The sequence below is a fragment of the Theropithecus gelada genome, chromosome 3, assembly GCF_003255815.1.
Source record: "Theropithecus gelada isolate Dixy chromosome 3, Tgel_1.0, whole genome shotgun sequence".
Classification (NCBI taxonomy): Eukaryota; Metazoa; Chordata; class Mammalia; order Primates; family Cercopithecidae; genus Theropithecus; species Theropithecus gelada.
This window is the reverse complement of record NC_037670.1, coordinates 48,695,201-48,711,294: the sequence shown is the minus strand read 5'-3', so window position 1 is coordinate 48,711,294 and position 16,094 is coordinate 48,695,201. Positions and strand designations below refer to the sequence as shown.

Sequence of the window (16,094 nt, the reverse complement as noted above, 5' to 3'; positions counted from 1 at the left end):
TTGTGATCCGCCCGTCTCGGCCTCCCAAAGTGCTGGGATTACAGGCTTGAGCCACCGCGCCCGGCCGGGTTCATTTCAAGAAGGCTGTCTCAGGTAGCTGGAAATTCGTGCCTTCTGTCAGCGGGGGGGTACCTGTCTGCCTCCATGTGGCCTCTCATCTTCTAGGGTGTCTTTCTACACCTGTATTCACCAAAACAGCTTCTTTACATGGTCTTCTTAATGTGGCAGCTGGGATCCGAAAGAGAAAGCCAGTGAGAAGGTGCAACCAAGAAGGAAGCTGATCTTTTTTAAACCTAATTTCAGAAATGACATCCCAGTATTTCTGCCGTATTATTCATTAGCAGTGAGTCATTATCTCTTGCCCAAATTCAAGAGAATAGGATTACACATGGATGTTAATTCCACAAGGTGGGATCACTGGATCCCACATCAGAGGCTGCCTACCTCAGTGAGGCACTATCTGTTAATTAAGATAAATATGAACTATTGCTGTATTCCTTCATATATTTGAGTCTCTCCAAGGTCAAGTCTACCGTCATTATCTAAAGGCTCATGTTAAAAGATTAAATTAATCAAATGAATTTCTTAAAGAAGCAAAACACAATTAATATATTGTTTATTTGTCCAAAGACTACTATAAACTTTGGTTAGAGAAATATTTATTAACCATCAACCAAAGGAATCCTGTTATGCAGGATTATTTATTAACTAGCTAGATTAGGTTAGCTTAGCTTCTGGCTCCACCATGGTCAGAAGCCATGAATTGGTGTTCAGAATTCTGAAGACACTGTTCATATGCTACAAGAACTGTCTTTTCTAAATTAGAGAAATAAGTGGAAAGCATATAACCAATACAAAGGATATAGAGAAATGTACATTTCAGGAACAACTAGGCCACAGTTATTGAGATTGAGTGCCTAGGGCATCAAATCAGTTCCATCCTCACTTTTTTATTTATATGCCTGAAAAGTATACTCCAGACTAGTCCTGAATGAAAAAGTACATAGTTTAAAAAACAAACTGCAAAATGGTATTTATTTACATTAAAACATGAATTGCCTGTATACACATGAATAGAAGAGGAACAATCTGTTATGCACAATAACTGTAATATTTAGTACATGTTATACACAGTAGTATCTGTTAAGTCAGTGGTTTGAGTGAAAACACAGTACCAAAACATTCCGGATACAAAATAAATTACTCATTCACATATTCTAATCATACAAGACACTTAATATTTTAAAAGTTACGTACTTCAAATAACACTGGCTAAATGTACAACTAAAGTGTATTAAGTTTTTTTAGGAAAAGACTTCAGATTGTTATTCATAAATGATCCCTTTCAGGATGCATTATCTTTTAAATAAATAAACTAAATTGACTTCAAGACTATTTATAAATAGCCCACTAAAATATGATTGAACACATTCTTTCATTTTATTAAAGGTGTAGCTATATACTAGAGAATATGCTCAACTACTGCCTCCAAATTCCAACACTGTCATTCTAATTTGCAAATAGAAATTATTTAAATTCCAACTTTAGTACATGAGATTAGCTGCCTGCCCTATGTTGTCAACTGTTTCCAAAAGTATTAACAGATTAACGGACTGTCTTGAACATCTCAAACGTTTGAGAAATTCAAGGGTTTTTTCTATGTTTTAGGTTAAAGCTGAGCCTATATATGGAGATTTTGAGATAAACTGAACACTTTTAGAAGACCTTCACAAAGAGCTTTTCAATTCTAAAATCTATTACAGATTTATATAAAGTCCAAGAGAACATTTGGAATATTTTCATAATGCAGTGAAGAATTCATCTTTGGCATTTCTCCATTCATTCTAAAACATTTCAACAAACATTTTATACATTTCTATCTACCTACTATTGACATTTTCTGTACACAAAAGTATTTGATTGAAATTTGAGTTTTAACAGCAATTTCATTGCTAATAATTTTTTTTTAGATATGAAAAGTATTAGTAACATTCAGTTTTTTACTATGAGAAGCTGAAATATTTTGATGTTGTTGAAATGAATTTGCTCAGTTTCCTTCTTCGATGACTGGCAATTCAACATCCTATCAAATTCAGCAATGGATAAAGCAGACATACTTTACATTAAAAAACAAAAATTGTGACAAGGACATAATTTTTGAATAATATGAAGCATTCCTCTATTAAGGAAAATGTGTGTGTGTGTGTGTGTGTGTGTGTGTATATATATATATCCATATATCTTCAAATAAAATGGGTATGACAGAAATCAAACGGTTATATTTTCTTTCTTGGTATCTGTGGTTTTTCTTAAAGGAAACAAACAACAAAAACCAACAACTCTGCTACAAATGCCGATTTGTAGAAACGTTGCCACAATGGCTTCCACATTAGATTTCCACGTTACTTCCAGTATTCACAAATTTTTTGCTCTCATCATAACCAACCTAATGTTTGAAAATAGTCCAAGTGTAATTATTTAAAAATAATAATAGAAAACAATAACACAGCTTTTATAATTGAACACATTTTCCTCATTCAAAACTAAATATGAGGAAAAATCTCAGTAAAACGGAACCAAAACCATTTAGTAGCTCAATGACATGCTATATTCCCCAGGGCTTACCGAAAATATAAACAAAGAAACCAAAATGTAAAACAAATACAGTAGGTAATTGATGCTATTTGCCAATGTTTGCAAAGGTCTTGGGTAACAAAAATGAGATAGTAATTATGGCTCTGACATTAACATATTCTTCAAATGCAATTACCAATTTTATTCTCTATCCAAACAGAATAATGGAAATCCAAGCAGAGAATGATGTACAGGACATAAAGGAATTGGAATATAAATTGGGTATTTCTACTATATGGTGCTGAAAAACTTGAATGCCTTTAGAAACAAAATAAATTCATCTATTAAATGCATAAAACTCCTGGAGAATATAGATTACAAGAATATGACACTTAACAGGATACTGAATTTGTGAATGTAAATTTGTTATATAATATGGCAGTTGCTATTATGTATGCAGCGTATGCTAATAATACTGCTATCTTCCAACCACTGTAAATACCTGACAAGATCCTTCAAGTATAGTTCAAATTATTAGTTACATGTGATAATACAAGTAATTACCAGCTCCTGCTAATACAATTTAGTAAGAACTGGAAATCTCATAATTGGCACTATTTAATGTTTCTAGAATATAATGTTAAGTGCATATGGTTATCAATCTCCAGAATCCAGAAAATATAGTCATCCATATTCTTATGAGAGAGCTGTACCTCAATTTTATCATTTTAGAGTATTTGTTAGAATAGGATCTCTCCAAAATCAAATAGGATCAATTTGGACACGTCTAATCCTAAGACAAAACGCCATGTAAAATTTTCCTGTATCTAAATGTTGCCCTCTAGGTAAATCTGTGATATTTTAGAAAGAGACTTTCTTTTGTGGAAAAGGTAATCTGATAAACGGGAAGAGATCACCAGACAAGATCACAAATAACCATTATTTCTACAGAATTCAGTTGAAGTTGGTTTTTTGTAAATGCTTATTGGGAATTTCTAAAGCACTGACTTGGAGAGGCCAAGAGCCTCCATCAATCCCTGCTTGGATAGCCACTCCCGTTACCACTGCTAGGTCAGGGTCTACAGATGTGTTGGGATCTTTTCCAAAGAACTCTTGAATGACCTGACGGATCCGAGGAATACGAGTGGAGCCCCCAACTAAAACCACCTCATCAATCTCAGTCTTTTCCAGGTGGCCTTCTTTCAATACTTGCTGAATGGGTACGAGTATTTTCTGAAACAGGTCTTCATTCAGGGTATCAAAGAGTTTGCGTGATATTTCCGTTTCAAATAAAACCTGACTTTCTCCACTTTTCTTATCAGAAAGGCCGTGTCCAAACCCACTGTTCACATGATGGTCATCTGCTGAGGAAAGTTTGTCTTTTGGCAGTTCAGTGTCACTAGTGTGAGGTTCCTTCCTGTCCTGTTCCTCCACCGTTAGTAATACTGACAACTGAGCAGCTTGATGAAGAGTCAGATTTAATTTGACCATTTCCACAGCTTGTCTCAATCTGTGGATCTCCTCTTTCCTAGAGGGCACAAAGCCATACGTTTGATAGATCTGTTTATATAAGTACTGAAGCAATCTCTGATTGAAGTCCTGTCCTCCAAGTTTATTGTTTCCTGAGTGAAAAATAAAAAAGTTTAATATAGTTACGCACATATGTGTGTATGTATACATGTATATTATTATGTATATGTAACAATTATATTCTGGGAATAACAAATCCCTGTTTCACGTATCATTACAATTTTATTCATACAAAGACTGGTTAAAAAGAACTGTGTTGCTGGGCATGGTGGCGCACACCTATAATCCTAGAACTTTGGAAGGCTGAGGTGGGAGGATTGCTTGAGACCAGGAGTTAGAGACCAGACTGGGCAACATGGCAAGACCCTGTCTCTACAAAATAAATCAATAAAAAAAAATTTAAAAAATAATAACTGGGTTAAAGCTATCTTAACCCAAATAAGTACTATTTAAAAACTAGTGCACATCAGGGTCAAAATTTTAAATTATGTAAAAGGAAGTATCTCTTCACAGCATCAAATACTTTTTCAGTAAATAGAGATTAAGAATACAGATTGGCTTATAAGTAGCTATTTAAAAACACTGAATGTCATTCTCAACAGAAGAAAGTGCTTCTTATAATGAAAAAGTAGGTATTTAATCTCTTTTTCTCCTTTCATTTTTTCTTGCCTGATTAGTAGGACCTGAAAAGGTCTTTCTACTTTTCTACCTGAAAACTAGATAAATAATTTCAAAGGAAAAGAGTAATGTAATATAATTTCCTGGTATTTAACTTGATTCGAAGAAGAGAAAAAACAATGCAGAGGTTAGAATACCTATAACTTACAACTCAACTCGTCAAACAGGTTGAATCCCTTAAGCTACATTCAACGAAACGAAAACCTTTAAAGAAAGGGTTTAGAATGCAAAATCCTATCATTTCCTAGGGAAAAATACAATTCGATTTTCTAAAGACATCTACTCTATAAAACATATTAAATGAAATATACTGATCACCCTTCATTTTAAATAAATGTTTCTGCCCTCTGTTTCCTTTCTTCACCATCACCATGAAAAGTCCTACTGGCTCCATGAGCCGTTAACTGGGTAATGGGCAATGTATTTATTTGACTTATAGGATGCCCAGTCATTTTTTGAGATTTAACTTTTGGCAGTAAATATATACAAATGGTGGTATAAAATTACATATACAGAAAATTATCAAAATAAAGTCAAAGAATTCCAGGGGAAAAGGAGGATGCACTACACATTGGATATGTTAAAGAAAGCACTGCTCAAATTTCTTCAACTCTCCCTGCATTTTTCTGTATTTTTTTTTTTTTTTTTTTTGTAGAGAAGGGGTTTCACCGTGTTAGCCAGGATGGTCTCAATCTCCTGACCTCGTGATCCGCCCGCCTCGGCCTCCCAAAGTGCTGGGATTACAGGCGTGAGCCACGGTGCCCAGCCTCTCCCTGCATTTTTCTTACCAGACATTGCTCGGGTTAGAAACATCCCTCCTTGTTTATTCAGTAAAGACACATCTAGAGTTCCTCCACCCAAGTCGATCACCAACACGTGGAAGACGTCAGCCTTGTGGAGGCCATAAGCCATAGCTGCCGCTGTGGGTTCATTTATTACCCTCAAAATCTTCAGTCCTGTAAGATTGGTTGAAGGGAAGAAAAACTCATGAGAGGATGCGATAAAGTAATCTCTTTCCACTCACAGGATGTTTGTGTCTTCTGTGACATGAACTCCACCAATGAGTAATAATGAGAGCAGTCACAAACCGAACAGAAGCATGAAATGGGAACAGTACACACAGGCTCTTCTAAATGGTATCTTTAAAATGATTCTGAAAGATTACAATATAAAGAAATAAAAGTCAAGGTTCAGTGGAATAAGTCATTCTACTCTTTATTAATTAACACTTAATTTTCAAAATGTCTCCCAGCCTTTTCTAACATTCGTCTTCTACATTGGAATATATGAGCAATAAAAATTAATCATTATGCCGAGGCAGGCAGATCACGAGGTCAGGAGATCGAGACCATCCTGGCTAACACGGTGAAACCGTCTCTACTAAAAATACAAAAACTCATCTGGGCGTGGTGGCGGCGCCTGTAGTCCCGGCTACTCGGGAGGCTAAGGCGGGAGAATGGCGGGAATCCGGGAGGCGGAGCTTGCAGTGAGCTGAGATCGCGCCACTGCACTGCAGCCTGGGAGACAGAGCGAGACTCCGTCTCAAAAAAAAAAAATTAATCATTATATACTATCACTTAAGTGCTATGGAAATTAAAGAGGCTTATGTTGAGCAGGTAAAAGATCAGGTTTCTTTGAATGAAATTCCTGCTTTAAACTACATGTCACACTTATGAGTGGTATGGAAAGTAATATGGCATTATGTATCAGGAGCTATGACAACATTCAAACTCTAAAGAATTACTCCAAAGATCACAACACCCTTCCCTTCAGCTCTCTGATTTTACCACTTATTCTACTCTGGCCACACTGACCAGTTTCCTATCCTCTATGTACCAGCAAATTCCCAGCTTATGGCTGTTGCAGTGGCCATCTCTTCTTCCTACAACACACTTTCTCCATGTGTCTGCATGGTTAAGGATTTTGCTTTCTTCAAATGTGCTTAAATGTTACTTTCTCAATGAGGTTTGCCTGATCACTCTATTTCAATTCTACAAGTCGTCCATCCCCTGACCACCAAAAGCAACCTCAACCCATTAGCCTGCTCTTTTCTTCATAGTAGGTTACTTTCTGATATACGTTGTATCAGTGGCTCTCAACAACGCAGGATTTTACCTCCAGAAGAAATCTGGCAACATACGGAGACATTTTTCATTGTCACCACTTGGTGGAGGAGGGTGCTGGTGAATAGAGGCTAGGGATGCTGTTAAATATTTTGTAGTTCACAGGACAGTCCTCCACAATAAAGAATTATCTGGCCCAAAATATCAGTAATGCAGAGGTTGAAAACATTATTAAATTTACCTTTTATGCTCATTCTGTGTTTCCCTCTGGTAGAATATAAGTTCCATGAGAACAAAGATTTCTTTCTTTTTTTAGCAAGGCCCTCAATATTGGTTCAATGGCATTAAATGTTAAATCATTAAATGATCTACCTCAGATTTTATTTTAAAAATTATATTCACCTTAACATTAATGGAATTTAGAAGAAAGAATTCCTCACTGCTACCATGTGTCCATTTTCTCTTTGAGCCTTTGTCCTGTAGCTATCTGATTGGTTCTTATTACATACACATTTTATATTGTGCTATAGAGCTTTCAAAATTATAAACCTGTATAAAAATCCATCTACTTTACCTACTGTGATGGTTAATATTATCATCTTGATTGGATTGGTGGATGCAAAATATTGTTCCTGGGTGTGTCTGTGAGGGTACTGCCAAAGGAGATTAATATTTGAGTCAGTGGACTGGGAGAGGCAGGCCCACCCTCAATCTGGGTGGGCACCATCTAATCAGCTGCCAGAGCATGCCTAGAATAAAAGCAGGCAGAAGAATGTGGGAGGATTAGACTGCCTGAGTCTTCCGGCCTCCATCTTTCTCCCGTGCTGGATGCTTCCTGCCCTTGAACATCGGACTGTAAGTTCTTTAGCTTCTGGACTGTTGGACCTACACCAGTGGTTTGCCAGGGGCTCTCGGGCCTTGGGGCACAGACTAAAAGCTGCACTGTTGGCTTCCCTACTTTTGAGGTTTTGGGATTCAGGCTGGCTTCCTTGTTCCTCAGCTTGCAGCCAGCCTACTGTGGGACTTCACCCTGTGATAGTGTGAGTCAATAAACCTTAATAAAATCCCTTTCATATATACATATATACTATTAGTCCTGTCCCTCTAGAGAACCCTAATACACCTACCATATAGTTTGTTTATTTTGACTATCGTGTGGTTTGGGAGGTGGTAAATCTTACTACAGAAGGTTTTCAACCCAACACAATTTTGAGAAAAATGCATCTCAGTCAAGGGTACTGTTACCTGCAAGGTTAGCAGCTTCAATTGTTGAATTTCTCTGTTTTAGATCAAATTCTGCTGGTACAGAAATGACAGCATTGGCAACTGGCATTCCAAGATAGGCCTCTGCCATTTCCTTTAACTTCAACAGTAGTCGAGAGCCAACATATTCTGGGGACACCGTGATGGTCTCATTACTTGTCACAGAAAACTCAACCATTCCATTTTTGTTTAAAACCTGTGAATAGGATTTGCAAATAAGTAAATAAAAGAGTAAAAGTATATATACATATATATGTGTATATATATACAGACATACATATATACATAAATGCTAGACTTCCTGAGAACTTACCTTTATCTTTACAAAATAAAAAAATGCATTTGTAATCTATCCAGTACATTCACCAACATTAGAACTTGTTAAATGTTATACATTCAAATTTATACTATGAATACATATTATTTTACTTTTTTTTTTTTGAGATGGAGTCTTGCTCTGTTGCCCAGGCTGGAGTGTGGTGGCATGATCTCGGCTGACCACAGCCTCCGCCTCCCGGGTTCAAGCAATTCTCCTGCCTCAGCCTCCCGAGTGGCTGGGGCTACAGGTACGTGCCACCATGCCTGGCTAATTTTTGTATTTTTAGTAGAGACGGGGTTTCACTATGTTGGCCAGGTTGGTCTTGAACTCCTGACCTTGTGATCCGCCTGCCTGAGCCTCCCAAAGTGCTGGGATTACAGGTAAAAGCCACTGCGCTTGGCCCACACTAGTTTTTAATAACAGCAGAATAAAATTCATCACCAAGCACATGACTAGAACACAAAAGATTCTCAGTATATGTTTTCTGAATAAAGAAAAAATAAATGATGAAATGTAAGAAATGAAGGTTGCTCATTCAAGTATGTAACTCAGAATCTTCTCCCTTTTTTCCCCAAATTTCTTGTTTCTAAGAGTAATGGATAGCTGAAATAATTTTCTAGTACATATTAACAAGAATAATTTTAGTATATCATTATGTACTTATCTAAGAATCAAATCTCATTTACATTCTTGTTTCCCATGAAAACATGTATTGTGCATTAGCTCATTATCCCCGATAATGTGGGTATACATTTAAAAAACTATTTTAACTCTAAACAATACTATCCTAGTTTTACCGAGGTTGTATTAATATAAATACAAAAGAGAACTAATCTAAGAAATTAGAAGAATGTTTTCTCACTTTAGGTCTCATGGTTAGGTTTCCATTATGAAAAACTGACCTTCCAAAAAGTACTTCACTAGTCTGGGGAAAACATAAAAAAAGCTATATGGACAATATTAAACTACGAAACAAACATACCAGAACCATCAGTGCCCAGATGAAACAAAAATAATAACAAAAAAACCAGGTCACTTAGAAACTTTAAATAGTTTTGAGGTCAATAAGTAATGCACCCAAAGCTGTAATTCAGAGGACATACATAGCTTTAGACGACTTTTTCATTAAAGATTGTAAGTCAATAAAGAATCCCAAAAAAGAAGTCAAAAAACAACAAAGTAATAAACCTAAGAAATGCAGGGAGCAATTTTTTTTTCTTTGAAAACGAATGAAAAATTTGAAAATTTTTATGAATAGGTTTATTCAATAAGCAACACCGAAACAACTATCTATTTTGAAACTAATTCATAGCCGGCATGGTAAAATCCCGTCTCTACTAAAAATACAAAAGTTAGCCAGGCGTGGTGGCGCACGCCTGTAATCCCAGCTCGGGAGGCTGAGGGAGGAGAATCACTTGAACCTGGGAGGCAGAGGTTGCAGTGAGCCAAGATCATGCCATTGCATTCCAGCCTGAGAGACGGAATGAGACTCCGTCTCAAAAACAAACAAACAAACAAACAAAAAACTAATTCATTTAGAATTTCACTTCATAACTTCCAAGAAAAACTTCACATGGAAAAAAACTTTAAATGTTTAAAAGAAAAAAACAAAAGCAGCAAAATCCAAACCAACAAACACTCACATAAAAGTATTAAGAGGAAAAAAAAAAGTACCAGTGGATAGGATGGGATAGGCTACAGTAAACATGGTAAAAGTCTAAAATCAAAAACTTAAAACTTTGACATCCAGCTCAAAAACATCAGTGGAAAAAAAAGGTAAGGAAAAGATAACAAAAACATATGATGAAGGTCTTTTATAGTCACTAAGGAAAAGAAAAACACACCAAAACAAAAAAGGAAAAGAACAAAAAATGGACCACAAAAGAAAATTAAAATATCAATAAAATTCTAAAAATTCTGATCTCACTAAAAAAACAAAAGAAATGAAAATTAATACAGGATACTATTTTTCACTTATCTGACTGTTAAAGATTAAAAAAATAACTAGTGAAGATACAGTCACTCTAAAAAATTACGGTTAAAAGCATATAACCTTTCTGGTGAGCAAACCGGCAATATAAATCAAATGCCTTAAAAACATGCACACATTTGACCTATGAATTCGACTTCTAGTATTCAAGTTAGGAAACTTTCAGAGAAGTGTACAAAGATAAGTGTGTAAGGATATTACCTGAATCTCCAACCTTAGTGAAAAACCACAAAAAGGTACACTGACAGAGACTAGTCTAATTAATAATGGAACAGTCATTCCACAAAATCATTAAAGATAATGATGTGAACCTATTAATTATCCATGACATATTCAATAGCATAAAATGGCACACCTGGTATGTTCTCTTTATATGTATACAAATATGTACACATACACACACAGAATATCTATCTATGGTACACAGGGCTTCATCAACCTTCCTGCTAGCTTGAAACAGCTAAGCAAGACATGCTGAGGATGGGAGAGCAAGAAAATGGCAAGGCCTTAAGTACCTGTTAGCATTATGGAGTCAGTGATTAACTCATCCTAGAGCTGCTGCGGAATTTCTTGTTATGTGAGATAACAGAACTGTCATGTATTAATAGATTCAGCTAGACGAGATAGAATGTTTTGTGACATGAAGTCAAAGCATTAACTAAAAGGGTACACTAAAATTAATACAGACTTTAGATTAATCACTTACCTTAAATGGGTATCTGCCAATTTCAGCCTCCAGCTCTTCTGGGGTGAAAATCTTGCCTATGAATCTTTTGGCATCATATATTGTGTTTTGAGGATTTGAATCTGCCAGCTCTACGCTTTCATATCCCACATATACATCATTGTCAGTGAAAGACACCATGCTGGGTATGCTGATATGCCCATTTTCATCTGGAATCACCTTTACTTTTCCTGTGCCAGGAAAAAACACCCCAACGGAACAATAGGTGGTGCCAAGATCAATACCAATCACTTTAGGAGTAGGCAATGGTAAATACTGTTGTGCCAAATAGCCAGCCAACAGGAGGGTCAAAACAGCCGATCCTGAAATACAGGAAAATTAAAAGATGTATTTTTTCAAACTAGTACAATGTACTAAATTACTGTAGCAAAGTCCCTCGTCGAAACAAGGCTAAAAAAGACAAACTCCAAAAATTTTAATAGGACTATTGATAACACTCCTCTCAGACAGCAAGTTTTTCTAAATGTAAACTGGTTATAATAAAATTTAAAATGAAGTAACAACACAAACAACAACAAAAAACCCTATAACTGTATGTTTGTGTCATTCTCTAATAAATGTAATAAATGTAAAAACATTTCAATAATATTTGTGCAGATGCTGACAAGAAACATTTATCTGGAGCAAAAGCCAGATATAATCTAATATTCTTGATGAATTGATATTTAGATTTTACAGTTTTATAAAAAGCTTCGACTATCATTTTTTTAAAAGCTCCATTATTAAAATCCTCACAACAAAAACTTTATTATTGTAAGGCTAAAATTCTATCTTCGTATCTCACCTCCTTTTCCCTTTCAAAAGGATGAAATGGATAAATCGGATAAAATGATTTTGAAAGTTCCTTAGATATGAAACTGTCACTTCATAACAGAACATAGTTAACTTTTTAAGTATTTAAGTATGAACTAGGGACATCCTCCTTGCAGTGGTAATATTTACAGGAGAAGAAGCATAAAAGTGGGCAACCCTGATGGCAATATCTATGAAAGCTTCCTGAAGACAAGTTTTGTTCACTGTTGTATCCCCCAGACCCGGAATAGCAGATGCCCAACAAATACTAATTAAAAAAAAAAAGAAGAAAAAAAGAGTAGGAACAAATGCCACGCAGATTGTAAACATAAGTGAAGAAAGATGCCCCTTTGGTTTTTAGTTAATCTCGTATTTGGTATCAGGAGGCTATGTTATACACCTGTGTCCACTCATATTACATATGACCCAAAATGTCAATTGTCAGGCTTCTGTATTACTAATTGTTAGCTCATCCTCATCAACACATAACTCAAAGAAATAAAACCAAGTGCAAATCCCCCTTTCCCGTTCCAGCTACAGGCAACATTTTAGAAGCATTTCATCACCTTGGAGACGCGGGGTGGGTGTTTGTGTGGGTGGGGGATAGGTAATTCCAAACCCGATTTGATGGAAAAAGCATCGATCGAGCTATACATCAGAGTCCTGAATCCCTCCAAATTCAGCATCCGTGAGCCAACAGATCCGGATGTAGCTCCTCCCCCTTCCTCCACAAAAGGGTCCTGGAGGTGCACGTTCTCGCAGCCTTCCATAGCTTGCCCCAATTCAACAGGCAATTCAAAAACCTAGGTGCTGTTGAAAGGAACGCCTCCTTAAGCCTGATGTCCCTGGGATGGACACAGCTGGTCGCCGTCTACCCTACCTTGGCCTGCAGGGGCCGGGGCCCTCCTAGAGGCGTCCCCGCCCCCATCCACTCCGAACAGCCAAAAACCGCCTCTAAGTCAGCTTTCTGACTCCCCTTCCGCTGCTCCAGCTGGATCCAGGAGGTGAGTCAACCACCCCTGCCCACGCTGGCATCCTCGGATCGCCTCTACGCCCGCAAGAGCAACAAGGACCCCCGGGAACCCACCTAAGATCGTCATCTCTCTGGCCATCACAGTCCCGCCGAACAGGCTTGTGATGACTGTACCAGACGTGAGGCACCGCCCCCACTCCGCCCGGCAGTCCCGCAGCCCCCTGGGAAATGTAGTCCTCTTGCTCTGAGGCAATCGGAGAAGCTATACTCTGACGAAAGCAAAGACTTCTTCTACCGTGAGGGCGCGGGGCAAAGAGCCTCCATTCAACCGCTGCCAGTGACGACTGAGTCCCCCTCCCACGCAACGGCCGGCAGGACCAGTCAGGCTGAGGGGGAGGAGCGCCGTGGCGGGAGACTGGCGTTTATAATCAAACCTGTTGTCCCGCGGCGCTATCTCTTTAGCCCCGCCCCGCGCTTTGCATTCTGGGAAGCGTAGTTCCAGATTTTCTCTCTCCGCGGGAGGGAATGAAATGGAGGGTGAGAGCCGTTAGTTATTGCTTTCTTTGGTCGCGCACCTAATCAGGTCCAGGATTCGAGTTTGTGTTCTTTCGTTTTAATTCCTTTGAAAGCGCGTTCGTTTGCCTGAGATCTAGCTTCTAGATGGCGTTCCCATAGCCTCCCGGAGCCCCAGCCATCCTCCGTAGAAGGGTCCCTGCCGCAGTGCGGGGCCTGAGGGAAGTCGGCTCTGGCGTCAGTGCTCGCAGCCCTGGGAACAGCCATGAAACTCCAGTGACCCTCAGCCCTCAGCCCTTTTGTTTTGGGATAAATGAATTCAAGCATTCTTCAGTCAATTCGATTTATCCAAGGGATCAGGGACACATTTTCTCTATTGCTAACACTGAAGTGGGCCATTAAAAACAAAAACAAAAAACGAAATTAAAAAGAAAACCCTTAGCTCTCTCTTCAAGTAAGTCTTAAGTGGCCAAAATTGACCTTATGGACAAGTCCTGTAACGTGACAGCCATTTTAGGACGCTTGTGACATGCTGTTCAGGTTATAGTCTGAAGTAGGATTTTTCTTGCATCTTGGTCACTGTGGGTCGCACTTAATGGCTCCTCTGAGAGTGGTTTGCCATTTTTGCTGTTAGAGTTCACGATAACTAAGATCCTGGAGAATTGAATCCATTTCCTCAGCTTAGATATAAATCAAACCATCCCTGTTGACAACACGTCAGCCTGCTGTGGGAATACATCGCTGTTTATTTCTATCTGACTTATCAATGTGAATTTTGATTATGGAAGCTGAATTCTGGTTGATAGGGATCCATTGCAATGTTCTCTCTACTTTTGTGCATTTTTAAGTATTTCATAATGCAAACTATAAAAAGTGTGTATCTGCAATGAGTGCTGTTCAGTAAGATTCTTGTGAGGAGTGAAGAATTCAAGCACTTAGTTCTTAAGTATTACTTGTAATGGGCAATGGGCTGGAGGTGTTCCAGGCAGAGGGAACTGAGTTACCAAGAGCATAGAAGCAAGAGATCATCTATTCCATAGATTAGAAAGTGGCGGATCATAAAGCATGAGGTAGAATTCTGAGAGACAGAACTAGAGACTTAAACCAGATGAAGATTAGCCGTCTGTGGCAAGCACTGGTCGTTGAGATTCTCCCTGCCACCCACTCCTTTCTCCTTGCTAACAAGATCCTGATTTGTTCAAGAAGCAGATAAAGATTATGTGATCTCAGAGTAGAAGGCCTTTAGAATTAAGATTGAACTAAATAGGTTGTATTCATTTTCTATTTCTGCCTTAACAAATTACCACAAATTTCGTGTCTTAAACCAACACAAATCTATTATTTTTGCAATTCGGTATATCAGAAATTTGGTATGCGTCTCACTTAACTAAAAGCAAGTTGTTAGCAAAGCTGCCTTCCTTTCTGGATGTTCTAGGGGAGAATCAAGTTTCCTGCTAATTTAGGTTATTGGCAGAATTCATTTTCTTGCAGTTGTAGGGTTCAGGTCTTCATTTTCTTGCTGGCTGTAACCTGAGAGCTCTTTCCAGTTTCTGAGACCATATGCATTTCTTAGCTCAGAGACCCTCTTTCTCCATCTTCAAAGCCAGCAACAGTGAGTCAGATCCTTCCCAGAAGACAGCTTTTTGCATCGCTCTTTCAAATTTTAGATGTCACGTGTTTACATTGGACCTATCTGGACAATTCAATGTAATCTTCATTTCAAACCCGGTAAACTTATCATATCTGCACAGTTCCTCTTGCTGTGTAAGGTAACTACACAGTTAGAATTCACAAGTTCTAAGAATTTGAGGAGGCTTTTATTCTGCCTACTAAAATGGTTCTGTGGCTCCTCAGATTCACATCTGTCCACATACAAAATGCTACATCTGCCAAAGTCCCATCCCATTATAGCATGAACTCAAAGTCCAAAAAGTTCATCTATACTTCATTAATTCAAAAGTTTCACATCTCATTGTCTAAATCAACTACATCGTGTAGTAACTAATACCACTTATCCCTTCTTGTTTGTTTACAATCAGGGGAACAATGAAATACTTAGATAAGAATGCTAGTGAGACTATTCCAGTGATGTTATAAAGAACAGAAAAGCCAAGGCATTGGGGTTGGGAAATAATCGTTGTTATCATTCTCCAATGGTGACCAATTAATTTGTTGTTTTTACAGCTATTGCTTGGTGTTTTATGTTACAATCCATTGCAATTATTATCCTTCTTGATACTTAGATTTTTTTAATTTTGGCCGATGGCAGCCTCTTCAGAATTCACTCATGAATGCTTTTGACACAATCACTTTACTTACTGCCTTGCTACCTGCTGTAAAAAGATATCTAACATCCTCTTATTTGTTTTTTTGTTTGTTTGTTTTATTTCATACTTATAATTAACTGTATGTCTATGGAACCCTACTTTCTTTTATTAAGAAAGTGTGGTATCTGGAGACCATAATTTGTATGCTAGGTGGTTATTATTTTAAGGGTGCCAGTTCTTTTTATATCTTTGAATTCAGTGAAATATCAAATAAAATGCCAGCAGAATATTTTATGACTTGATAAAATGACAATAAAATTTATTTGAAATATTTAAGATAAGAATTTAATGGGTATATAGTCCTTCCACATGTTAAGTGACAAAACT

At 37.6% G+C, this 16,094-nt stretch overlaps 1 protein-coding gene across 1 annotated transcript; it reads right to left on the bottom strand.

Moving 5' to 3' along the window:
- Positions 1 to 1,007: 1,007 nt before the first annotated feature.
- HSPA13 (heat shock protein family A (Hsp70) member 13) lies at positions 1,008 to 13,273 on the bottom strand. Its single transcript, XM_025379691.1, has 5 exons — positions 13,042 to 13,273; positions 11,124 to 11,464; positions 8,091 to 8,304; positions 5,571 to 5,738; positions 1,008 to 4,196 (listed from the first exon to the last, which is right to left on the bottom strand). The coding sequence occupies exons 1-5, from the start codon at positions 13,064 to 13,066 to the stop codon at positions 3,529 to 3,531; spliced, it is 1,416 nt and encodes a 471-aa protein (XP_025235476.1). The 5' UTR covers positions 13,067 to 13,273; the 3' UTR covers positions 1,008 to 3,528.
- Positions 13,274 to 16,094: the final 2,821 nt, after the last annotated feature.

Coding starts and splice junctions, on each gene's coding strand:
- HSPA13 (XM_025379691.1), bottom strand. CDS start 13,066: ATGGCCAGAGAGATGACGATCTTAG. Junction 11,465..13,041: donor CAGAGAGATGACGATCTTAG/GTGGGTTCCCGG, acceptor CCTGTATTTCAG/GATCGGCTGTTTTGACCCTC. Junction 8,305..11,123: donor TTGGCAGATACCCATTTAAG/GTAAGTGATTAA, acceptor TCCTATTCACAG/GTTTTAAACAAAAATGGAAT.